At 41.2% G+C, this 27894-nt stretch overlaps 1 protein-coding gene across 3 annotated transcripts; it reads left to right on the top strand.

The window, feature by feature from the left end:
• Positions 1-863: 863 nt before the first annotated feature.
• Positions 864-3127, top strand: LOC147614128 (ricin B-like lectin R40C1). Of its 3 annotated transcripts, none has more exons than XM_086780667.1 (7): positions 864-1052; positions 1222-1341; positions 1497-1731; positions 1815-1972; positions 2157-2270; positions 2401-2647; positions 2806-3127. In XM_086780667.1, coding segments are annotated over exons 1-7 (990 nt in total). In that variant the 5' UTR covers positions 864-938; the 3' UTR covers positions 2808-3127. The 3 variants fall into 3 exon arrangements, with proteins under 3 accessions (XP_086636793.1, XP_086636794.1, XP_086636792.1); XM_086780668.1 differs by having other exon boundaries at positions 2929-2996; XM_086780666.1 differs by lacking the exon at positions 2806-3127 and having other exon boundaries at positions 2401-2791.
• Positions 3128-27894: the final 24767 nt, after the last annotated feature.

Genomic DNA, 27894 nt, shown 5'->3' with positions numbered 1-27894 from the left:
CATTCCCTGAAGAAGAGGGAGCTTTCCTCCAGTTCTTGGTCTTCAAGCTTGTGGAGTTTGGCTCTCGTGTCCTTTAGCTTCCTCTGAGCTGTATCATCTCCATTGTCCACCCTGTCTTCAAGCTCTTTAATCTCTTCTATACTGGCTCTTTTCTTCTCAAACCTTATCTTTTTAACCCCTTTCCTTGTACATATGAGCTCCTACTGAATCAGGGCGAAAAGAACCTCTGGCAAGCTCTCCCCCATTATCTCTGGCTCCTCATCCCTATAGGAAGAGATTCACAAACAGGAAAAGGAGGGGGAGAAGGAAACCTTTAAGCAAAAGAAGTTTAACTTGGCCAACACCAACCTGAACTCTCAGACGATGAAGAGGATTTGTCAGATCACTACCCCATTAGAGCCTCTCTGGATAAAGAAGATAAAAAAGAGGCTCCAAGAATTAAAAGGATATGGGATCATTTCTTTAGTGTAGCTAGGCCTGTCTCCCGCTAAAGCTTGGACTCTAGCAGCATTATCTAATCTTTTGGAGATGGCAGCACCGACCAATTAATGTTCTTGGAAATGACAAAAGCAACGTGAAAGGAGCCCAAAAATATGACAAAAGCAACGTCAAAGGACCACCGGGACGACGAGGGCTGCTTGGATTTGTTGATGGACAATGGCGCCAAACAGAGGGCGCTTGCACAAGCAAACAAGGACGGCGCTTGCAGCAGCGGCCGACCAGTCCGTCCACTGTAGGACGCACTCACCTTTTCAGAGCCACATCCAATAATCCAAATCCTATCCCGCATTTTTGATCACATGGGCGCACTCCATATTCCCTCCCCGCTAGCATAAAAGGACCTCCCACGTTCCGAGCAATACACCCCTTGCAATTCGTAAGCTGCTTACTTTAATTCAATTAATTAGTGCTATTGTTTCTCCGCGGTAGCTAGCAACATGCCTGCTCCAGTTTTCTTCACAATTGCCTCCACGCAGTACCCTGGTTACAATGTTGTGCAGCGTGGGTCTCACATTGTGCTTGCTGCAGAGAATCTGGACAACCCTTTCCAGGTTTATAAATCTATGAGCTGCTCTGCTGCACATCTTGACTATAGCATGCGTCCGTGTGTGTGTTTGTGTGTGTGTGTGTGAGAGAGAGAGAGAGAGAGAGAGAGAGAGAGAGCTCTATAAATTGTACTTGTGCGCTAAGTTTCCAGTGTCGCACTGATGTTTTCTGCAGCTGTGGTACAAGGACGATTCATGGAGGTTTTTGAAAGACTCTGAAGGAAACCCAGCATTTGCGCTGATTAATAACGGATCCAAAGCGGCCCTTAAGAGCAATCTGACTGCACCGCTCAAGGTAACCAATGACAAAATTGTGCTCATTGCATTATGCATGGGACGTGCTCAGGCGGCACGTCCCACTCATCAGGACGTAGTTGGTTGCAAGAGCAAATATTACGACTATTTACGAGCTGGTAGCCCCCTCCCCCCCCCCCCCCCCCCCTTTTCCAGGTGTCGCTCCATACAGACTATGGCGCGTCGGAGAGCGCCAATAACACCACACTTTGGACGTTACGCTCTGATAAGCTTGGCAGTGCCATCTCGTCCTTGGAACTGAACCTCTTGTTGGACTTGGGAGTGGGGAAGTCCCCGCCAGAAAACGGAGACGGGGTGGCCGTGATCTTGCAAAAGGCGCCAGCTAACGGCGGGACCAGTAGTACTCAGCGCTGGAAATTGAATGAGTATGGTAAGGCAAATGAAATGGAATTTTAAAATCCGTGCTGTATCAACCAAGTCTTATCATCCTGACGTGCGCCTTATATATTGCAGTACCATCCGTCTATACAATACAATCAGCATGGGTTTCCCAGATTTTGATCGTCAAGAATCCTCACGAAAATCTCACATTCCCGCCTACAAGCGGTACTATCAACGACGAGCTCACGGTTGTCGCAGTGAACTCTCAGAATCAGGATGGTGATCGAGAGGTACGTCATGACCATTAGCCCCCCTCTCTCTCTCTCTCTCTCTCTCTCTCTCTCTCTCTATATATATATATATATATATATATATATATATATATATATGAATGAATATGCGTGTCTAAGCCGTATGCCTCCTCTTTGTGTTGAAGTACACTTCTCACATGAATTCATGTGTTCGTGTTTGTAGGTATGGTATAAAGTTCCTGCTCGTGGCCGGCACGAAGATTCTAACTCTTCCTTTATAGTCATAAGCAGAAGCAATGGAAAAGCTCTGAAAGGCTCTACTAAACCAGGAGATAAGGTATCTCCATTTCATGCATGCATATAAACTACCTCTCATCTCACATAATCTTTTAGCCTCGCTTTGTGTATCATCTACTTTGTTACTAACATTTTATATAACCTTGGCTGTATGTTGCGATGACTAATAGGTCATCGCAACAGAGTTCGATCCTCTGGATGATAACTTTGTGTGGTCAGAGAATCGTAGCGTAGGCTCTCAAAGAAATTATGTTGCGATCAACCTTGCCAATGGAGATAACACACTTAGTTGGTACCTCCCCAGTGATACCGATTACCAAAATGCTGCATATTACCACCCTTTGACAGTACGCGTACCTGTAACTGCTTCAAACGTGCAGCAACAATGGCAATTCATTCCGTTTTCCTCTTCTTCTTGTGAGATCATATTCTTTCATTATATCTCTCCTTCGTTTGAATTGCAATATTTTATCAGAATGCATAAAAGTCACACACTCGGGCATATAAAATGATGTTGTATTGATGTCTCTGAGAACTAACATACGACCGCTAATGATGCTTTTTTTTTTTTGCAGAAGAACAAATAGAAGACAACCAGACGAAAAGGGCCTCTTTAATAATGTAGCCAGTAATCCCGTTTTCACAACGGTGATTCATCATCCTTGTGTACCATCCACAATAATGATGCTTTATTACAGAAGAACAAAAAGAAGACAAACTGCCAAAAAGGGCCTCTTTAATAATACTAGTAATCTCGTTTTCACAATGGTGATTCATCATCCTTGTGTACCATCCATATGCTTGCTTGGTATGGAATAATGAAGCTATATTGTTTTTGTTATTGGAAATAGGTATTATGTCAAAAGCTTCTTGCTAAGAGAAGGACCTTTTTACATTTTTTCAAGAGCTTGCATCTATTAAAATGGCCTGTAAAGAGGGCAAGAACAGAAAAAAATGTTGATATCCACCACCACACTAGATATCAGGCCTCCCTTCCTTTCTAGATTGCAGGTTGCACTTGAAACCTTCGCTTCCCATGAGAAATAATCCCATTTGTAGTAGTATAATGTGCATCTACTGCTAATTTTGGCTACACTCTTCTTCTCTTACTCTTCCATCATAGACTCAAGTAGAAGAACCAAACTAAAATCTTAAAAACAGAGAGTTAAAAACTCCTTCTGAAATCATTAAAATGGTTCTTGTTATGTGACATGTAAAACTTCTGAAAATAGTCATTAGAATCTTCTCATAATACCCATGTTATCCATAAAATATGGATACAAAACATATTCTCCTAATCAATGCTCGATTTGTTGGTCTTTCTAATTCAATGCATCAATACTTGATTTGTTGGTGTGAGACTCACGCTCCTGAGATTCACGCTCATGAGGTTTATGCTTATGAGGCTCACGCCTGTGAGGTTCACACCTCAAGAGCCACACTGAGGAGACTAAGAGGTGAAGGCACAACCCCACTTAGCAACACTCAACAAGTAGAAATATGAGGGGATCAACCTAACGAATCATTATGGATTTAGAAGCATGAGGAACACACCTTGAAGGGGGGAAACACTGAGGAGGCCGGGTAATATTAGGCTCACACAAAACGGAAAGCCCAAGGAAAGAGGACATCGTAGTAGATAACATCAACTAGATAGTACTACAATAAGCGCTAAGGTATCATATTTGGTAAGCAAGAAATATCATCAAACTCTTGCACATTTGTTAGTGGCTCGTGCCCTAACAAAGAAACAACAACAAAAGAGAAGGGAAAACATAGAAAGGAAAATTTAAAGAAGAAGAAGAAGAGAAAGAGCTAGGTTTTCATTGAAGTTCCCCTTGCTCAGGGAAGCCTGATACAATCACGTGATCTGCCCAAGAAAGTCTATGTGTCCTGAATGTCCACCCCCCCCACATGCATACAGTAGGTGCACACTAGCTAACCTTGGCATGCCCATCTTTATAATAAAGTGCACCGACCATCGGCTCTGACGTCCGGCTCAGCGATGGGCATGGCAGCTTACGACTGTAGCTGTCTGACCGACACTTGGCACACCCGATGGGTTGTATTCCCAATCGGATGACCCGAGCCCACAATCATAGGATCATGCCACTGTCGTGCACATAACATCATGAATCGAGTGCAAGTATAGTGAAATGATTTTATGGCAACATGCTAGGGCTAGGAACCCATCAGATACAAGGCCATCCACCCATGATCATATAAAATGAAAACATAAAACCATGTGGTCACAAGAATGTCCACACTCCATTGGCATGGAGTAGACACACAACGTAAACATAACACTGGCCATCAAAAAGATATGTCTACTCCATTGGCATGGAGTAGACACACAACGTAGACATAACACTGGCCATCAAAAAGATATGTCGATGAAGCTCCAACATTTGATACATGCTCATGTACCCCAAATGGCATAACACCCCGAGCTCGAATCAATGAACATGGCACATTATCTCCTAAGAAATCTGTTAAATAGCACAAGAGTGTGTGCATAAGCAACAAATTAAGCACTCTATCCACATCTAGATGATGCTGTGTAGGCTCAACAAGAACACTCAATCCATGCTCCACTACATCCGGCATACAAGCATAATCTGCATGATCCACATTGTCTTCCAGCAAGGTGTCAAACAAAGCTGCATCAACCTCTACAAGGCTATCACCATGGACAGGCACTCCGTCATTGGCAATCAACAGCAATTTTGGGTACGATGGCTTGGAGAAGAGTGGGATTTTCCATGGCCTCTCGAGCACTGAAAGACTTGAAACATCCACACTAGGCACTAATTGCTAATTCAAACTTGCTCTAATGCTGGCCAAACTTTGCGAACATGTGGGGGTGTGTCCCTCCCACATCGTCGCAAAGTTCGTCGCAAAGTTTACTCACCATCAAAACATGTTTTGGTACGATGGAATGAGGCAAAATGGGATATTCCATGGCCTCTCAAGCACTAAGAGACTTGAAAAATCCATGCTGGGTGAAAATTGCTAACCCAAACATGCTCCGATGCTGACCAAACTTTGCAAGCATGAGGAGGTGGGTCCCCCCTACATGCTCGCAAAGTTTGGTCACCATCGGAGCAAGTTTGGGTACGATGGCATGGGGAAGAGCGGGATTTTCCATGGCCTTTCAAATACTGGTGGGTCCCCCTACATGCTCTTGCAAAGTTTGGTCACCATGGGAGCAAGTTGGGGTACGGTGGCATGGGAAAGAGTAGGATTTTCCATGGCCTCTCGAGCACTAGAAAACTTGAAAAATTTACACTAGGCACTAATGGCTAATCCAAACATGCTCCTATGCTAACCAAACTTTTTGAACATGTGGGGGTGGGGCCCCCCCATATGCTCGCAAATTTTGGTAACCATTGGAGCATGTTTGGGTACAATGGAATGGAGAAAAGCGAGATATTCCATGGCCTCTCAAGCACCAATAGACTTGAAAATCCATGCTGGGTGCAAATTGCTAACCCAAACATGCTCTCGTGCTGACCAAAATTTGCAAGCATGTGAGTGTGGTCCCCTTTACATGCTCTCAAAGTTTGGTCACCATCAGAGTAAGTTTGGGTTTGATGGTATCGCAAAGAGTGGGATTTTGCATGGCCTTTCAAGCCAAACATGGGTGCTAATTACTAATCTAAACATGACCTGATGCTGAGAAACTTTCTAAGCATGTGGGGGTGGGTCCCCCCTACATGCTTGAAGATTTTGGTCACCATCAGAGCATGTTTAGGTGCGATGGCATGGGAAAGATTGGGATTTTCCGTGGCCTCTCGAGCACCAAGAGACTTGAAAAATATGCACTGGTCACACTAATTACTAATCCAAACATTCTCTGATGGTGACCAAACTTTGCAAGCATGTGGGGGTGGGTCTCCCCAAATGCTTACAAAGTTTGGTCACCATTGGAGCATGTTCGGGTATGATGGCATGGGGAAGAGCAGGATTTTCCATGGCCTTAAAAGATTTGAAAAATCTGCAGCACTGGTGGGCACTAATTGGTAATCGAAACATGCTCCAATGCTGACCATTCTTAAGAGAGAGAAAGAGCATGAAACTCCTTAGAGGGCCCCAAAATAAGCTCATAATTTCCCTAATGAGCATCCTGAAATCATATATTTTTGCATCACTATCACCATTGATGATCAAGTCATCCACATACATGACTAACAACATGATCCCTCTATCTGTCTTTTTCACATAGAGTGAAATCATGCATTGGTGGATATCTAAAATCTTATGGTAATAGGATAGTCATCAATCTTATTCCACCATGCTCTGCATGGGCCTTCTTTAAGACAAATAAGGATTTATGTAACTTTCACACAAAATTTGGGGGTTCATTACTCTTATAACCTTGTGGTGGCTACACCATCTTTACAAATCACCATGGATCCATCTGGTATAAAGATCAACCTTTCACAATTGCCATGGAAAAATTATAGCTCTCGTAGAGATACCATTCTTGCAACCATGTTCAATGTCTCCTCTCGTGGATACCATCCTTGCAACCATGTTCAATGTCTCCTCTCGTGGATACCATCCTTGGAACCATGTTCAATGTCTCCTCATAGTCAATGCCATATATCCATGCACAATCTGTTCAATGTTGCCTTATACCTGCTCACAAATCCATTTGAGTTATCCATATGAGTGATGCTTCACCTTATAGAGCCACTTATTTATAGTTTCCTTCTTATCCTTAGGTAAAGGCAATAAGTAACTCCCATGTTATATTTGCATCCAATGCAACCATGTCCTCATACATGGCATCTTTCCATTTTGCATTTCCATGTACCTACTCAAAACAAGTGGGCTCTACCTCTTGTATTGCCTTAAGCATGTAGGCATAATGATAGGCTATAAATTCATCATATCTAAACTTATCAATAGGTTATCTTAATTAAGTATACGTGTGTACACATAGATCACTATCGAGTGTCCTGGTTCTCCGTGCTACACTATCCTGGTTCTCCGTGCTACACTAAGAGTACAACTGACATGATGCGAAGCTCCTTATGAAGGCTCTACTCTGAGCCATCAAGTTGCCATAGTAGCACCCCTATACTCTACCTCGCCACTTCAACAAGGCAACTATAGGCTGCTTTTGTGCTCCAACTAAAAGCACTCCTAAAAGAAAACACAAATCTACTAGTAAATCTTCTATCTAAGATACTACCTACTTCATTAGCTCATAAATAATGAGGGATATTCTTTTCATACATGTAAGGAATTATAACTCTATGTAACAGCATGAAAACAATAGGATCTTGCAGAGACAAGAGAGAGATGCTACTTGCCGCTTTAGCCCAAAATTATGAGGCATATTCCATTTATACACGTAATAAATGACAACGCTATGTAAGCATAAACACAACAGGATATTTGTAGATGAGAGAGAGAGAGAGAGAGAGAGAGAGAGAGAGAGAGACTGGAGAAACAAAAACTCAGATTACTAAACATTGATAGAGTAGATGATGGCAACTAGGCTGCAGGTGGTGTCTCATTATCATGCTCCATCATGTAAGTGATGAGCCTAGTGTGATCATGTAGATAAAACTTCCTACTATATGCATGTGCATCGTGGGGTCCTCCAAAAGCTCACCTATATATGCAGAGAGCTCAGTGTTCTTGTGCATCGTGGGGTCCTCCAAAAGCTCACCTATATCTACAGAGAGATTAGTGTTCTACCTTAATGGCACATAAATAGCCTTACATACTTTTATACCATACTTAGACAACATGTTCAAGCCATAGTTTCTCTATAATAGTAAAATACCATTAATTGATCTCACCACCTCTATACTTAGGAAATATCACAGCTCGCCCAAATCCTTCATCTTAAACTTTGGCATCAAGAGCATCCTGATATCATATATGTCTGCATCACTATCATCATTCATCATCAAGTCATCCAAATAAATGATTAATAGCATGATCCCTCTATGTGTATTTTTCATATAGAGTGAAATCGTTCATTGGCAAATATTTAAAATATTATGGTAGCAAGATAGTCATCTATCTGATTTGACCATGCTTTAAGCCATATAAGGCTTTATGTAGTTTGCACAAACAAATTGGGTGTTCATTACTCTTATAACTTGGTTGCTACACCATGCATACCTCTTATTGAAAATCACCATGTAAGAAGGCATTCTTTACATCCATCTAATATAAAGACCAACCCTTCACAATAGCCATGGAAAAATGATAGTTCTCATGGTTACCATCCTTGCAACCATGTGCCATGTCTCCTCATGTTCAATGCCATATGTTTGTGCATAATCCTTGGCACAACCAAAAAGGGCTGTAAGTAACACCCATGTTGCATTTTCATCCAATGTTGTCATCTCCTCATCCATGGCATCTTTCCATTTTGGATTTCCAAGTGCCTGCCCTAGATACCTCTTGTATATGCCTTAACCATCTAGACATAATTATGGGCTAAAAATTCATCATATCTAAACCTATCAATAGGTTATGTAAACCAAGTAGACCTGTACAGTATACATAGATTGCTGAGAAGTGTCCTCAAGACTATCATGGTTCTTTGTGCTACACTAGGAGTACAAAAAAACAGGATTCCAAGCTCTGTATATCAAGACTCTACTCTAAGCCATTAAGTTGATGCATCAAGCTACCATAGCAACACCCCTATACTCTACCTCTCTAGTCAACAAGGTAACTATAGGGTGCTTCTTGTACTCCAACTAAAAGCAGTACTTCTAAAAGAAAACAAAAATCTACTAGTAAATCTTCTATCTAAGATACTACCTACTGTTTTAGCCCAAAACTAATGAGGCATATTACTTTTAGACATGTAAGCAATTATAACTCTATGTAACACATCAGGATCTCGTAGACCAGAGAGAGATACTACCTTCTTTATTTTCCCACAAATAATGAGACATTGTTTTTAGACATGTAAGAAATTACAACTATATGTAAACATAAACATAACATAATATTTGTAGCCGAGAGAGAGAGAGAGAGAGAGAGAGAGAGAGAGAGAGAGAGATTACAAGTCTACTTAATACACAACAGAATCTTTGAGGACAAGATTGAGAGAGAGAGAGTATGGAGAATCAAAAACTCTGATTACTAAAAACTGATACAGTAGATGGCAACTAGGTTGGAGATGCCACCTGCAACTAGGTTGTAGGTCGCATCTCATTATCATGCTCCATTTTACAAGAGATGAGCCTAGTGTGATCATGTAGATCAAAGTTCCCACTATGTGTCTGTGCATGGTGGGGTCCTCAAGAAGCTTACCTATATCTATAGAGAGCTTAGTGTTATGCTCCAATGGCACATAAATAGGCTTACAACCTCTCATACCATACTTGGACAACATGTCCACTCTCTCTCTCTCTCTCTCTCTCTCTCTCTCTCTCTCTCTCTCTCTCTACAAATATCATGTTCTATTTACACTTACATAGATTTTTCATTTCTTATGTGTCTAAAAAGAATATGCCTCAATATTTTTGGGGGCTAAACAGCAGGTAGTATCTCTCTCTTGTCTACAAGATCCTAAAGTGTTTATGTTGGTACATAGAGTTATAATTTCTTACATGTCTGATAAGAATATACCTTATTATTTTTGGGCTAAAGTAGTAAAGTAGTATCTTAGATGGAAGATTTACTGTAGATTTGTGTTTTCCTTTAGTAGTGCTACTTTTAGTTGTATCATAGAAGTAGTCTATAGTTGCCTTTCTGATTAGAGAGGTAGAGTACAAGGGTGTTTCCCGATAGCAACTTGATGCATAAACTTGATGGCTCAGAGAAGAGCCTTGATAACGAACTTGGCATCATGAGAGTTATGCTCGTGCTGTATCATGGAGAACTAGGATAGTTCTCCGTGATAACGAGCTTGGCATCATGTCAGTTGTGCCCTTAGTATATCACAAAGAACTAGGATTGTTTTGGGACGAGCGGGATTTTCCATGGCTTGTCATGCACTAAGAGACTTGAAAACTTTGTACTAGGTGCTAATTGCTAAGCCAAATATGCTTCAATGCCGACAAAACTTTTCAAGCATGTGGGGATGGGTCTTGCCTACATGCTTGCAAAGTTTGGTCACCATCGAAGCAAGTTTAGGTAGGATAGCATTGGGAAAAGCGGGATTTTCCATGGCCTCTCGAGCACTAAGAAACTTGGAAAATCTGTACTAGGGGAGACATGCTCCGATGGTGAACAAACTTTGCGAGCATACGGGGGTGTCTCTTGCGCCCACATTCTTCCAAAGTTTGGTCACCATCAAAGCAAGTTTGGGTACGATGGCATGGGAAAGAGAAAGGTTTTCCATGGCCTCTCAAGGAGTAAGAGACTTGAAATATCCACTCTGGGTGATAATTGGGTAGGATGGCATGGGGATTTTCAACAAACAATATAATAGCCAAAGTGTTAATAAAATCCATTAACCATGAATATCAACTTAAATCCAATGATCCTCAATAATGAAAAAACTCATAATGATATAAGTCAACTAAGTACATCATAATCTAAGCTAACCCAGCTACTCTGGGTTTAGCTACTAACTCAATAGATTAGGTCATAATAAAAATGAGATACCCTAGCTAGTATGAGGTTAGTAGCTGCCAATAAATCTAAGTACAATGTAAGCGAGCTAACCCATCAAGTTTGAGATTAGTCACTATCAATGGGCACCCAATCAATATTGTCATATAGTGTGGTCGATGTGCACGTCGAGATGGGTGTGCCAGCTATGGGGGTGGTCGAATATTTGTGGGGAGGTCTGCGTCAAAGGCAAGATCATAAGTTGGTGCTGGTGTACTCGGGATCTCACGAGTCCCATAAGCAGCTACATCCCTCTCCCTCTCTCTACGTCGTGCTACTATCAGACCTCCCTGTCTGTAAACCCAAAATCTATCATCAACATTGGTCCATGCTTGCCACTTTGTGTGTGTAAGCTCCTCTATTGTAAGCACACATTGCTCATGTGAAGGAGCACTTCTACCAACACCATCACCCGAGGTGCCACTGGGACCATCACCACCAACACTCGTGTGCTGTGAAATGGCCTCTTTGGTATCCATCGAACTCGTGTACACTCCACTCAATCTTTAGAGGCACCTCAGGCTCCTGATCTTAGTCATCAGCGGCATCGAGTCCTAAGTCACTAGCTGATGTAAAATGAAGCAGCCTTCTAGTCCTAGCATTGACTCGAGAGCAAAGCCTTGGTGAAGATCGTCAATGCCGAGAACTCTGCATATCGCTAGGTCGATTCATGCTCAATAAGAGGGACATCTCGAGAAACATACTAGCTCTTGGCTGATGCAAGAAAAATGGAAAAAATGTCCACATCCCATCCACTAGTACCGCATCACAGAGGAATGGTGGGGCATCTTGAGGGAGAGGTTGCCAAAAAACCTCCGTTAACAAGCCGTGAATATAAGGACAAATAAGGCATTTTCACGTCAGAAAATGCTTAGTGTTAAGAAAATTCTAATGTAGCACTAATGAAGCTATAAAACTACACTAATGATGGATGCAAGGCCCACTAATTGTGCTTCAACCCAAGGAGCAAGGAGGGTGAAAACGATGTGAGAGAATGAGGGGGAGAAAACTTTGCGGTATTATAATCTCAATCAAGGATATGTGGCGTGCATTTTACGATTTTTGGAAGATCAACGACCCGGATGTATGCGTGGTTTTAGGCCTAGTGAAACAAATGGCCCCAATATTCATTTGATTTTAGGGTTGGTGGTGATCGACGACTTTGATTTGACATAGGTGTATCGCCTATGTATCGATTAAGATAAATGGATGGCTTTGATTTTGAGTACGTACCTCGATGAAGATACATTGGATGGTCCCTATTCGACTACATATCTGGATCGAGACATGTCGATGGTGGCTGAGATCACATCTCGAAATGGATTTTAATGGAGGGGTTAGATTATATTATCGATGGAGATATTTCTACAGCTTTGATTGCATCTGCGTATCTCGATCAAGATATATGAATGGATTAGATTGCATCTCGATCAAGATATATGAATGGATTAGATTGAATAAACATCAGAATTGTTTCTTTTCTAGATTTTTTTTATTTTCAACGTATTTATATCTTAACCAATATATATGGTTTTTTTTCTCACCTTTGGTATATACAAATACTTGTAAAATTAAATGAAACCAACAAAAAAAAGAAAGTTTATCCCGTCCAGGTGATTCTTGTAAAAACATATGTAGTAGCACACTCTCTGTCCACCATGTACACACACATGTAGATCATGGTCTTCACACACCCCTTTCCACAAACACATATACATTACCATAAAATCATAGGATGTGAGAATAATTGCATGTTTAAAAAATCATAGTTTATTATTATCAACTCTCTCATCTTCAAAAATATCATTGGCCCCGAAAAGATCTATTTCAAGGAAAACCCCTCCATATTTGAATCCTGTAGGAATAGAAGATGCATTATTTTTTTTGAGACATCTCCTGTGTCTAATTATTCAATCTCTATACCTTCGTCTAAGCCTTGATCTTGTTATACTTCAACATGTAGGTTGTGAGTGTGTGTGTGCTTGCAAGAGTTCAAGCTCTCTTCTCCCCTACATCTTTTCATGGTATCAGAGCCTGGTTCATGCTAAGGGGCTGAGCTGCAACAAGCAAGAGAAGCACAGGAAGCGGTACTACAAGGGTAAGAGCTTCAACTACTCTTCCCTATTTGTGTTGGCGACTACACCCTTATTGGGAGCTCTACGGGAGGCCCCGGTAAACGATCTCTGATTGAGGAGCTTTCTTCGCGGGAGTAAAGCTATAGGGCAACTTTATTGTCCTATCGAACAAACTAAAATTTTCGGGCCGAAAACGTGTTTCGGGCGCGTTAGAACCTCCATTTTTTGGAAAGCAGGCGATTTCGAGCAATACGGGTAAGTCATCGATTCTCTGCAGAACTCTGTTTTAAGAACTGCAGGAAGACAGATTGGTTGTGCAGACATTGTGTGTGCTACAAGGAGGTCAAAAAGTTACCATTGGGTGTATGTATGCACATTGAGGTCACTGGTTGTGACATTTGAGTGTAGTACAGTATCGCTGTAGAAAATACAGCAGTTTGTGTAGGACAAACCAGAGTGTTGTTTTCTGGTAAATTTGTGTCTGGCAAGATGTCAAATGATGGCATAAACCAGATTATTACTGAGAAGCTTCATAAGAACAACTTCCATGCTTGGAGGTTCAGGTTGATAAATTTCCTAATGGGAAAGGGTTATTAGGACTACATAATAGAGGGTGAGCATGAAGAGGCATTGGAGATACCGGAGATCAATTCGACTGCTCTGCAGATGTGAAAGAGTTCAAGGATTGGAACCAAGGAGCCAGAAAAGTTATGTATTGGCTCTCTATCAATATACAAGACACCATGATTGGGCACATACAGGATGCCAAGTCCCCCAAGGAGGTGTGGGACACCTTGGTAAAACTCTATAAAACGAATACCAAGGCACAAAAGATACAGTTGAAGAATGAACTTCATACTGTGGAGAAAAAGAGTATGTCTTTGAATGACTATGCATTGCTTGAGATCAAGGGTATTGTGGAATCCCTTGCATCTATTGGTGTTTTAGTAGATGATGATGATAAGGTGGAAGTCTGTCTACGTGGTCTCGGGCCACAATACAAGGCGTTTAAGACGTATATTCAGACTCGGAAAAAATTTTCAATTTCACAGATTTTGTGTCTATGTTGATTATAGAAGAGAAGAGCTTGGGTGAAGACCAACAGCCTTCACAAAACAAAAACAGTTCAGAGCAACAAGCCTTCTACACAAGTTCAGAAAGAGGACAAGGTAGAGGAGGCCGTGGAAGCAGCCAAGGAGGTGGCCAAATAGGTAATAGAATTATGGTCAGCAGCAAGCAGCAACAACAACAGTCCCAGAATTCACAACAACAACAACACGCGGGTAAAGGAGGCCAATTCAGAGGCAGGGGGAGTCAAAGAGGTCATGGAAATTGGCAAAGTTAGTATTATGGCCAGCAGCAGCAACAACAACAGTCCCAGAATTCACAACAACAACACACAGGTGAAGGAGGCCAATTCAGAGGCAGGGGGAGTCAAAGAGGTCGTGAAAATTAGCAAAGGTAGTATAATGATACACATAGATGTTTTTATTGTGGTAAGCCTGGACATGTGCAGGCAGATTGTTATAAAAGAAGCAGGCTGACATGCAAAATGGGAAATTGCAGCAAAACAACTATGCCTCCTCGGGCAGAAACAATGAGGATAATGAAAGGTTGTTTGTTATGCAGCATGTCATTAATGCCATGTCTGAAAATGTTGAAGCAGCACATAAAGATGATGTATTGTACGTTGATCCAGGTGCTTGGAACCCCATGACAAGTCATGGGGAGTGGTTCAAGGAGATGAAAAACCTTGAAAGACCAGGTTTTGTGGAAACAGGGAATTGTTGCAAACACAGACCTTTGGCATAAAAGAATTGGACATGTGAATGTGTAGAGAATGGAGTCTATGCAGACAAAAGGAATTGTGACAGGGCTGCCAAAGTTTAAAGTTGAAGGTATGTAGAAAATATGTGAAGCATGCCAATTTGGAAAGCAAACAAAGCATGTATTTCCACATGATAGAAATGTGAGCAGATATGCACTAGATGTTGTGCATTCAGATGTATGGGGTCCTACGAAGACCATGTCTTCGGGAGGCTGTAGGTATTATGTGACATTTATTGATGACCACATAAGGAAAGTGTGGGTATACTTCATGAAGGAGAAGGGTGAGGTGTTCACTCATTTTTAGAATTTCAGAGTTATGGTTAAAAAGCAAACATTGAAATATGTAAAGTGCCTAAGGTCAGATGGAGGGGGAGAGTACTTCTCCAATGAGTTCTCTGAATTTTTGAAGAAGAATGGTATTCGGAGACAGTTTACATGCAGATACACTCCGTAGCAAAATGGAGTTGCTGAGTGTAAAAACAAGCACATTGCTGAGATTGCACGAGCATTGATGGGAGAGAAGAATATGCCGCATAGCTATTGGGCTGAGGCTGTTTCTATAGCAGCTTACATTATGAACAGGACTCCAATTGTAGCCATACATGATGTAACTCTAGAGGAGAGGTGTACTAGCAAAAAACCTGATTTGTTCTCATCTAAAAGTCTTTGGATGCATTGCATATGTGCATGTGCCAGATGAACTGAGAACTAAGCTGGATCCAAAAGCTAAAAAATGTGTGTTTATTGGGTATTCCCTTGAGCAAAAGGGATAGAGGTGTTATAACCCTGCTAAACGTGAGTTAAGGGTAAGGAGGGATGTTGTTTTTGATGGGATGAGTAGCTGGTATGCTACTGAAAAAGAAGCTATTGGGGCTGATGTGAGTGGAAATGTGGTTGCACAGAATACAGGTCAGCAATCACAGTCTTTGACTGGACCAGGAGAGTCCTCATCTAGTGGTTCAGTTGATAGACCATGGAGTGGCAGGCTGCATCATAATACCAGTCCTACAAATATGATTAGTACATCACATAAAGGCAAAGAGAAAGTGGTTGAGCTACATGTACTGTCCAAAAATTGTTCCATGTGTGTTTAGATTAAAAGAGTAGTAAACTAATCAAGTTTTCACACTACACCACTATATTGTAAAAACTATAAGAAGAAGAAAAACCCCTAGTTTCATTCTCCCATAATCCCCTACTCCCCTACTCCCTTGCTCCTTGCCCCACCATAAATACCCCTAACTTATAAGCTTAAGCCCCTAACTTATAAGCTTAAGCCCCCCCTTCAAAAAGCCCTCTCCCTTACACTCACGTGATACCATAAGATATGGCTTGTGAATCCCTCGGGCTGCAGATATAGTTGAGCTTTTGGAGGACCCCTTGATGCATAGGCAATTGGGAAGTTTGATCCACACGATCACACTACGCTCATCACTTGCAAGATGGAGCGTGATAATGAGATGCCATTTGCAACCTAGTTTCCATCTATTGTGCTAGTTTTTAGTGATCAGAGTTTTGATGCTCGATACTTTCCCTCTCTCTCTCTCTCTCTCTCTCTCTCTCTCTCTCTCTCTCTCTCTCTCTCTCTATATATATATATATATATATATATATATATATATATATCATCTTACAAATATCTTGTTGTGTTTACACTTACATAGATTTGTTATTTCTTACGTGTCTAAAAAGAATATGCCTCATTATTTTTGGGCTAAAGCAACATGTAGTATCTTCCTCTTGTCTACAGGATCCTAGTGTGTTAAATTGTTACATAACCATATAATTTCATACATGTATGAAAAGAATATGCATCATTGTTTTTGGCCTATAATAGTAGGTAGTATCTTAGATAGAAGATTTACTAGTAGATTTGTGTGCAGGGGTTACTTAAAGCCTTATATGGCTTGAAGTAGGGCCACCCAGAGCATGGTCGAATAAGATCGATGGCTATCTTGCTAGCATAAGATTTCAAATATCTGCCAATGCACGATTTCACTTTATGTGAAAAAGACGGATAGAGGAATCATGTTGTTAGTCATTTATTCGGATGACTTGATCATCAATGGTGAAAGTGATGCAGACATATATGATATCATGATGCTCTTGATGCCAAAGTTTAATATGAAGGATTTGGAGGAGTTGTGATATTTCCTAGGTATAGAGGTGGCGAGATCACATGATGGTATTTTGCTATTACAGAGGAAGTATGGGGCTTGGACATGTCCAAGTATGGTATGGTAATGGACATGTCCAAGTATGGGGCTTGGACATGTTGTGATATTTCCTAGGTATAGAGGTGGCGAGATCACATGATGGTATTTTGCTATTACAGAGGAAGTATGGGGCTTGGACATGTTGTCCAAGTATGGTATGACAGTCTGTAATAAGGCTATTCATGTGCCATTGGAGTAGAACACTAATCTCTCTCCAGATATAGGTGAGCTTTTGGAGTACCCCACGATGCACAAGAACACTAAGCTCTTTGCAGATATAGGTCAGATTTTGGTGGACCCCATGATGCACAGGCATATAGTGGGACTTTTTATCTACATGATCACACCAAGCTCATCACTTACATGATGGAGCGTGATAATGAGATGCCACCTGCAACCTAGTTGCCATCTACTATATCAGTTTTTAGTAATTTGAGTTTTTGATTCTCCATATTCTCTCTCTCTCTCTCTCTCTCTCTCTCTCTCTCTCTCTCTCTCTCTCTCTCTCTCTCTCTCTCTCATCTACAAATATCATGTTGTGTTTACACTTACATAGAGTTGTCATTTCTTACGTATCTAAAAGGAATATGCCTCATAATTTTTGGACTAAAGAAACAGGTAGTATCTCGATCACTCGATCAAGATAAGTCCATATAATCCGACCCGTGCATTAAAATCCATTCCGAGATGCGATCCCAACCATTGTAGTCAAATCGGGACCGTCCCAGCGTATCTCGATTGAGGTACATAAACAAAATCGAAGCTGTCCATTTATCTCGATCGAGATACCTATGTCAAATCAAAGTCGTCGATCACCCCGCCAACCCTAAAATCAAACAAATATCGAGGCTGTTTGTTTCACTAACCCTAAAACCACACATACATCCAGGTTGTTAATCTTGCAAACCCTAAAATGCATACCATAGAACCTCGATCACATGATTATAAAACCATAAAGCTTTTTTTCCCCTCATTCTCTCACATCATTTTCACTCTCCTTGCTCTCTTGGATTAAAGTGTAATTAGTGGGCTTTGAATCCATCATTAGTGTTGTTTTATACCTTCATTAGTGCTACATTAGAATTTTCTTATCACTAAGCATTGGACCTTTCACATTAGCCTTTCACATTGACATCCCCCTGTGTTAGGCTTAAGGTCTAGCCTGGAGTCATGAGCGAAGGGTTGCTCGTCTATTGTCGACCTTATCTTTGCAGAGATAGACTGTGAGCTAGCGGCTATCCATAGAAGTGCTAGAGACACACCGTCTACATTACATATCGTGTTGGAGACTTGGAGGTGATGCTCTCATCCCTTCACAGCCTTCACGATATTGTTTATGCAAATGAGTGGATAGCACATCACTGCATTGCTTCAGTATCACATGGCTTGACATAACGTCAAGGTCCTGTGAGCTTGGTCCTATTAGGGATGGAGCATACTTGGACCTTTTCCTTGATAGCCATGGGATGTGGCCTGGGGCAAGGAAGCCCCTTACTATTTCGTGTTGTTTTCATCCTCGTATGGCAGCACATATCTATAGTCGATATGTTGTCGCATATGGGAGGATGCCGAACAACCGTCAGATCCCCATATACTTTGCAAAGCAGTTATATGCAGAGTTTGTCTTAGGGGAGCAGGTTGATTAAACTAGCCATTGGCCTAGCGGTACTGGGTCAAGGTCATCTCCAAGACTAGGGGATGCGGCCACCACCATCCCTTCATGTAATTGTTGCTACAGATCCTCCGTCTGTGCCTTTATCTTCTACTATCGAGGCGCTAGGCATTAGGCACCCTGGTGGGGATTGACATGCAGAGTAATTAAGATCTAAACTTATAAATTTATTTAAGTAATACCTAATTAGAGAGACTAAGCAATTATTTGTATGCTTTACTTTTTTAGTAGGCCGCCAGGACTAAGATAGAGAGTTCTAGAGTTGAGGCAGAGCAGCACATGATTATGGAGCGGATTGCATAGCACAAGGCATAGCAATTGATCCTTCATGTTTCGGATTTCTAGAAGTTTTCTGACGTGACAGTGCCTTACTTGCCCTTATATCCACCACGGCCAGTTTACAGAGGTTTTTTGGTGACCTCTCCCTCAGGATGCACCACCATTTCTTTGCGATGCCTGCTGTGCTCTATGCCTTGAGGACATCAACAGTACTGGTGGATAAGCTCTAGGATGTGGACCATTTTTTCCATTTGTCCTACATCACCCAGGCGCTAGTACATTTCTCGGCATGTCCCTCTTACCGAGCACGAGTCAACCTAGCAACATAAAGAGTTCTTGTTGGCATTAACGATCTTCACCCATGCTTCGCTTTCCCAGCATGGATTTTTTAAGTCTCTTTTACTGTTTGAGAGGCCATGGACTATCCCATTTTTTCCCATTCCATCGTACCCAAACATGATGGTGACCAAACTTTGCGAGCATGTGGGAGGGAACCCACCCCTACATGTTTGCAAACTTTAGTTAGCACGCATCAAAGCATGTTTGGATTAGCAATTAGTGCCCACCAATGCGGATTTTTCAAGTCTTTTAGTGCTCGAGAGGCCATGAAAAATCCTGCTCTTCCTGATGCCAGTGTACTAAAACTTGCTCCCATGGTGACCAAACTTTGCAAGCATGTAGGGGGGACCCATCCCCACATGCTTGCAAAGTTTGGTTAGCATCACAGTATGTTTGGATTAGCAATTAGCACCTAGTGCATATTTTTCAAGTCTCTTAATGCTTGAGAGGCCATTAAAAATCTCGTTCTTCCCAAACTTACTCCGATGATGACCAAACTTTGCGATGATCCAGGTGCTTGGAACCACATGACAAGTCATGGGGAGTGGTTCAAGGAGATGAAAAACCTTGAAAGACCAGGTTTTGTGAAAACAGGGAATTGTTGCAAACACAGACCTTTGGCATAAAAGAATTGGACATGTGAATGTGTAGAGAATGGAGTCTATGCAGACAAAAGGAATTGTGACAGGGCTGCCAAAGTTTAAAGTTGAAGGTATGTAGAAAATATGTGAAGAATGCCAATTTGGAATGCAAACAAAGCATGTATTTCCACATGATAGAAATGTGAGCAGATATGCACTAGATGTTGTGCATTCAGATGTATGGGGTCCTACGAAGACCATGTCTTCGGGAGGCTGTAGGTATTATGTGACATTTATTGATGACCACGCAAGGAAAGTGTGGGTATACTTCATGAAGGAGAAGGGTGAGCAGATATGCACTAGATGTTGTGCATTCAGATGTATGGGGTCCTACGAAGACCATGTCTTCGGGAGGCTGTAGGTATTATGTGACATTTATTGATGACCACACAAGGAAAGTGTGGGTATACTTCATGAAGGAGAAGGGTGAGGTGTTCACTCATTTTTAGAATTTCAGAGTTATGGTTAAAAAGCAAACAGGGAAATATGTAAAGTGCCTAAGGTCAGATGGAGGGGGAGAGTACTTCTCCAATGAGTTCTCTGAATTTTTGAAGAAGAATGGTATTCGGAGATAGTTTACATGCAGATACACTCCGTAGCAAAATGGAGTTGCTGAGTGGAAAAACAAGCACATTGCTGAGATTGCACGAGCATTGATGGGAGAGAAGAATATGCCGCATAGCCCAAGCTCCTCATCAAGGCTCGTCTCTGAGCCACTAGACTCTCCATCAACATGAGATTGCCCTGCAAAAATGTTAGGCATACTAAGGGACTCAACCACTTTCTCTTTGTGATGTACTAATCACATTTGCAGGACTGGTATTATGATGCAGTCTGCCACTCCATGGTCTATCAAATGAACCACTAGATGAGGACTCTCCTGGTCCAGTCAAAGACTGTGATTACTGACCTGTATTCTGTGCAACCACATTTCCACTCACATCAGCCCCAATAGCTTCTTTTTCAGTAGCATACCAGCTGCTCATCCCATCAAAAACAACATCCCTGCTTACCCTTAGCTCACGTGTAGCAGGGTTATAACACCTGTATCCCTTTTGCTCAAGGGAATACCCAATAAACACACATTTTTTAGCTTTTGGATCCAGCTTAGTTCTCAACTCATCTGGCACATGCACATATGCAATGCATCCAAAGACTTTTCGGATGAGAACAAATCAGGTTTTCTGCCAGTAAACCTCTCATCATGTATGGCTGCAATTAGAGTCCTGTTCAGAATGTAAACTGCTGTAGAAACAGCCTCAGCCCAATAGCTATGCGGCATATTCGTCTCTCCCATCAATGCTCATGCAATCTCAGCAATGTGCTTGTTTTTCCACTCAGCAACTCCATTTTGCTACGGAGTGTATCTGCATGTAAACTATCTCCGAATACCATTCTTCTTCAAAAATTTAGAGAACTCATTGGAGAAGTACTCTCCTCCTCCATCTGACCTTAGGCACTTTACATATTTCCCTGTTTGCTTTTCAACCATAACTCTGAAATTCTAAAAATGAGTGAACAACTCACCCTTCTCCTTCATGAAGTATACCCACAGTTGCCTTGTGTGGTCATCAATAAATGTCACATAATACCTACAGCCTCCCAAAGACATGGTCTTCGTAGGACCCCATACATCTGAATGCACAACATCTAGTGCATATCTGCTCACATTTCTATCATGTGGAAATACATGCTTTGTTTGCCTTCCAAATTGGCATGCTTCACATATTTTCTACATACCTTCAACTTTAAACTTTGGCAGCCCTGTCACAATTCCTTTTGTCTGCATAGATTTCATTCTCTACACATTCACATGTCCAATTCTTTTATGCCAAATGTCTGTGTCTGCAACAATTCTTGAACCATTTGCAAGCATCGCAGCACTCACTTCACGCTTGTTTACATTCAATGTAAACATTCTGCCCACTCTGTTTCCTTTTGCAAAACCAATCTGCACTTGTCTTTAAAGTCTTCAACATAACAACCATCAGGGTGAAACCGAACCTGCAAACCCTGCTCATGTGAGATGGGATTTCTATCCGGAGGGACTTGGTGCCCGAGGGGTATGCTAGCCCGCCCCGAATATATTGCATCTATATGGGGAGGAAGTGCTAGGAGAGGGCAACCCCCGGGGCACTCAGTAGGCATGGACCCATGGTAGGCACCCTAGGAATGCACTCACACACCGAAGGTACTTCACTTTGCCATCTTGCATAGACAATGGCACATCTCCAACATGGGCAATTGGATGAGCAGTGTCATCCCCTGTTTCCACAAAACCTGGTCTTTCAAGGTTTTTCATCTCCTTGAACCACTCCCCATGACTTGTCATGTGGTTCCAAGTACCTGAATCAACGTACAATACATCATCTTTATGTGCTGCTTCAACATTTTCAGACATGGCATTAATGACATGCTGCATAACAAACAACCTTTCATTATCCTCATTGTTTCTACCCAAGGAGGCATAGTTGTTTTGCTGTAATTTCCCATTTTGTATGTCAGCCTGCTTCTTTTATATAACAATCTACCTGCACATGTCCAGGCTTACCACAATAAAAGCATCCATGTGTATCATTATACTACCTTTACCAATTTCCATGACCTCTTTGACTCCCCCTGCCTCTGAATTGGCCTCCTTCATCTATGTGTTGTTGTTGTTGTGAATTATGGGACTGTTGTTGTTGTTGCTGCTGGCCATAATACTACCTTTGCCAATTTCCATGACCTCTTTGACTCCCCCTGCCTCTGAATTGGCCTCCTTCACATGCGTGTTGTTGTTGTTGTGAATTTCGAGACTCTTGTTGTTGCTGTTTTGCTGACCATAATTCTATTACCTATTTGGCCACCTCCTTGGCTGCTTCCATGGCCTCCTCTACCTTGTCCTCTTCTTGAACTTGTGTAGAAGACTTGTTGCTCTGAACTATTTTTGTTTTGTGAAGGTTGTTGGTCTTCACCCAAGCTCTTCTCTTCTATAATCAACATAGACACCAAATCTGTGAAATTGAAAATGTTTTCCCGAGTCTGAATATACGTCTTAAACGCCTTGTATTGTGGCCCGCCGAGACCACGTAGACAGACTTCCACCTTATCATCATCATCTACTGAAACACCAATAGATGCAAGGGATTCCACAATACCCGTGATCTGCAAGCAATGCATAGTCATTCAAAGACATACTCTTTTTCTCCACAGTATGAAGTTCATTCTTCAACTGTATCTTTTGTGCCTTGGTATTCGTTTTATAGAGTTTTACCATGGTGTTTCATGCCTCCTTGGGGGACTTGGCATCGTGTATGTGCCCAATCATGGTGTCTTGTATACTGATAGAGAGCCAATACATAACTTTTCTGGCTCCTTGGTTCCAATCCTTGAACTCTTTCACATCTGCAGAGCAGTCAAATTGATCTCTGGTATCTCCAATGCCTCTTCATGCTCACCTTCTATTATGTAGTCCTAATAACCCTTTCCCATTAGGAAATTTATCAACCTGAACCTCCAAGCATGGAAGTTGTTCTTATGAAGCTTCTCAGTAATAATCTGGTTTATGCCATCATTTGACATCTTGCCAGACACAAATTTACCAGAAAACAACACTCTGGTTTGTCCTACACAAACTGCTGTATTTTCTACAGCGGTACTGTACTACACTCAAATGTCACAACCAGTGAGACCTCAATGTGCATACATACACCCAATGGTAACTTTTTGACCTCCTTGTAGCACACACAATGTCTACACAACCAATTTGTCTTCCTACAGTTCTTAAAATAGAGTTCTACAAGAGAATCGATGACTTACCCTCATTGCTCGAAATCGCCTGCTTTCCAAAAAACAGAGATTCTAACGCGCCCGAAACACGTTTTTGGCTCGAAAAAATTTGTTTGTCTGTCGATATGACAATAAAGTTGCCCTATAGCTTTACTCCCACACGAAGAAAAACACCATATTGGGAAATATGCGAATTTCCCACAAGTTTGGGACACGTGGTCAAAAGTTTGGATTAACCATAACTTGAACACCACTAATCCAAAATGAGCGCTTTATAGCTCTTTAGATTCCATTTTTCAAGCGCTTTCCAACGATAGGTCATATGATAGGGTTTTGAGAAACTTACAAACATGTTATCCATGTCCCCCTTTTTTAAGTATTCAAAAATGGGAATTGGGAAATTCCCAAATTCACTAATATGGTGTTGAAAGCTCCTCAATCAGAGATCGTTTACCGGTGCCTCCCGTAGAGCTCCCAATAAGGGTGTAGTCGCCAACACAAATAGGGAAGAGTAGTTGAAGCTCTTACCCTCGTACCGCTTCCTGTGCTTCTCTTGCTTGTTGCAGCTCAGCCCTTAGCATGAACCAGGCTCTGATACCATGAAAAGATGTAGGGGAGAAGAGAGCTTGAGCTCTTGCAAGCACACACACACTCACAAAACCCTAAAAGAGAACACACAAGGTGAGAGATTGAAAATCTTCTTCTTCACCACCACATAACACTCAACACACCATATACAAAGATAAGAGTACCCACTATATGAAAAGGTACTCAACCAAATACATACTAGGGTTCTCTATAGTGTGAACCCAACTAAATGAGCTGGCACTATAACTATGCCATTCTCTAGAATGGCTGTCACACACAGCCTATCATCCCACTCGCCGCATATCACCCATGATCTCACCAACCATGCCAGTGGTGTAAGTGTGGGGCCTATCCCCTAGGCGGGTCATCAGCATCCACCGCCTCACTAGATAAGCTTGATATCTCAACATTGTAGCCATATAAGGATTTATGTAACCTACACACAAATTTGGGTGTGCATTACTCTTATAACCTGGTGGCTACACCATGTATACCTCTTCATGAAAATCACCATGCAAGAAGGTATTATTTACATCCATCTGATATAAATACCAACCCTTCACATCAACCATGGTAAAATGATAGTTCTAATGGTTACCATCCTTGCAACCATGCTCAATGTCTCCTCATAGTCGATGCCATATATCTGTGCATAATCCTTGGCAAACCATCTTGCCTTATACCACCTCACAAATCCATTTGAGGTATTCATCTGAGTTACGCTTCACCTCATAGACCCACTTACATCTAATCACCTTCGTATCATTAGGAAAAGTCAGTAAGTAATTTCCATGTTGCATTTATATCCAATGCTGTCATGTCCTCATACATGGCATCTTCCCATTTTTTATTTCCAAGTGCCTCCTCAAAACAAGTGGGATCTACCTCTCTTGTATTGCCATAACCATATAGGCATAATGATGGGCTATAAATTCATCATATCTCAACCTATCAATAGGTTATCTAAACCAGGTAGACCTGTGTACGCATAGATCAATATACAAAGTGTCCTCAAAACTATCTTGGTTCTCTATGCAACACTAGGAGTACAATAGAGAGGATGCCAATCTCCTTTTCAAGGCCTTGCTCTGAGCCATCAAGTTGAGGAATTAGGATGCCCTAGGAGCACCCCTATAGTCTACAGGCCACTATGGGCTACTTCTGTGCTCCAATTAAAAGTAGCACTCCTAAAAGAAAACAGAAATCTACTAGTAAAGCTTCTATCTAAGATACTACCTAGTGCATTAGCCCAAAAACAATAATGCATATTCTCTCTAGACATGTAAGCAATTATAACTCTATGTAACAATATTAAGATAGTAGAGATACTACCTATTACTTTAGCCCAAAAATATTGCGACATATTCTATTTATACACGTAAGAAATTACAACTCTATGTAAGTGTAAACACAACACGATATTTGTAGATGAGAGAGAGAGAGAGAGAGAGAGAGAGAGAGAGAGAGAGAGGGGGGGAGACTACTATAAGACACGCATATACCGATGTTTTTTTCGATGAAAAAGAATTTCTTGTAAAATTTACGATCGTCGAAAATAGCCTCGCTATCAAATTATCGAAAACATCGTTGAAAAAGATGTCATAATATACTTTGAAATAAACATCGAAGTAAACGTTGAAAATAAAATGTTTTTGATGCTTTTATCGATTTTTATTCCGACTTATATATCAATGGACACAAGCAATTTCGAACACAAATTTTGATAGATGTACGCAATTTTCAACTCACATTCTGACACTTTTTTCGATGGGTGTAGGAAAAAATATTTTTGGCATCGAGGTACAGTTCTATACTTTGTTGCACCATTATGCCAAATATGTAAAGACTTTATTGCATTTGTATTCAAGTGATGTTTTAGATAAACTTAAAAACTTAAGGCAAACAAAGATACGTTGATACACAATCAACTGGATATCAAACCACAAAGATCCATTGATACAAATTATTGGTATCAATCCTTATACGATAAATGTTGTAGACAATACTAGCTCGGGGAGGGTCACTATAAGTAAACCCTCTATATCACGTGCGTTCAAGGATTATTTTAAAAATCTCTTTTTTGTAAATTTTCCATGAATAAAACATACCCTTTTTCTATTCAACCTATGAATACCCCCTTTAAATGGTATCGTTCTGTATGTAAACAATGTGTAAAAAAGTGATTTTAGAAATCCCTTGTGTTGAACCTACATGCTATGCTTACATACTTATAAGTGAACCCCCCCCCTCCCCTTTGAGGATACTAGTTTATCAAAACTTTTTGCGTAAGCACTTTTTTCCCTTTCCATTTTTATCTCTTTCTTTCACCTTTTTTAAAATTAGCATGGTCATTAGGGTTGCCTCAATGACAACATAAGGGATACAATATACAAGATTGGCATCGTGGTCCATTGGATTTCATTGAAAGAGATAAGAAAAGACAGTTTCGAAGTAGTTCGTTTAAATGCCATAGAAGCAATTACGTTGGTGGAGAAGTTTCTCCCAACAACCAACGTATTAACCATACAGATGCATCTCCTAATTCATGTTGTGGATGAGGTGGCTCTATGGCAGGGGTCGACCATTCACATTGGATGTTCTTTTTGGAAAGGTTGTCCATTCACGTTGAATGTTCTGTTTGGAGAGGTTCATGAAGATGCTAAAAGGTTTTGTCTGTCAAAGAGCTCGTTCCATAGGGAAGTATGGCAATGGGATGACTTGTGCAAGAATCCCTCATGTATATCACAGAGTTTAGTACCGTAGACCCTGAAATTCCTAAACTTTGGTCAACAGAAGAGGATGAGAGGGTAGTTGGAGAAGACCCACACAAGGACGAGGGATTGAGAGAAGGATGGATATGACCTTACGAGACAAGATGATCAATAAATTTTGCATCTGGAACTCAAGTAATATGTAAAAGTAGATTGAGTGGTATGGAGAGGCGAAGAATGAAAGGAATCAAGCTCGGCAAGCTTTTCAAATACCCTTCATCACTTTCTATACTTCCAGACTTTCCATTGTTGAGAGAGGGAGAGAGACGAAACAAGAGGCACCACATACGCTCCACAAGAATGAATCATATTAGTAACAAGTCACATATACATAGGCAAGACCTAGAGTGAGTTAGGGCTAGCTATATATAGCTCCAACACCCCCACTCAAATGAAGGTCCCCAGCTATGAGTAAAAAAAAATCTTGGGAGCACAAGGGAAAAACCCAAGCTCCTACATATAAATTTACAATGCCACCTTAAAGTCCATGTGCAATGTGCTTCTATATACAAAGTACAAAGAATAAATATGCATGATGCCACCTTAAAGTCCATGTGCAATGTGCTTCTATATACAAAGTACAAAGAATAAATGTGCATGATGTGAAGTAATGTGTGAAGTGTCCTAAAGTCTATAGGCTATGTAGTACAAGTCTAGACAAAATTGGCATGACGTGAGATGTGTTAATCTCCAAAAAGAGAGACCACCGTAACTCCAAGTTCTGATCGTAAAAGTGTAAACCGAGCTTCATGGAGTCCTTTGGTGAGAATGTTTGCAATCATTTGATCAATTGGACAATGTTCTACCATTATTGCTCCTTTCTTTACTTCATGTCAAACATAGTGATAATAAACTACAATATGCTTGGACTTGCTATGTTGCAA

The sequence above is a fragment of the Cibotium barometz genome, chromosome 42 (genome assembly GCF_041138505.1).
Source record: "Cibotium barometz isolate CiBa-2024 chromosome 42, ASM4113850v1, whole genome shotgun sequence".
Taxonomy (NCBI): domain Eukaryota; kingdom Viridiplantae; phylum Streptophyta; class Polypodiopsida; order Cyatheales; family Cibotiaceae; genus Cibotium; species Cibotium barometz.
Note: the sequence above shows the minus strand (reverse complement) of the source record. Positions and strands in the feature narration are given on the sequence as shown.

Coding starts and splice junctions, on each gene's coding strand:
- LOC147614128 (XM_086780666.1), top strand. CDS start 939: ATGCCTGCTCCAGTTTTCTTCACAATTGCCTCCACGCAGTACCCTGGT. Junction 1,053..1,221: donor ATCTGGACAACCCTTTCCAG/GTTTATAAATCT, acceptor TGTTTTCTGCAG/CTGTGGTACAAGGACGATTC. Junction 1,732..1,814: donor CTGGAAATTGAATGAGTATG/GTAAGGCAAATG, acceptor TATATATTGCAG/TACCATCCGTCTATACAATA.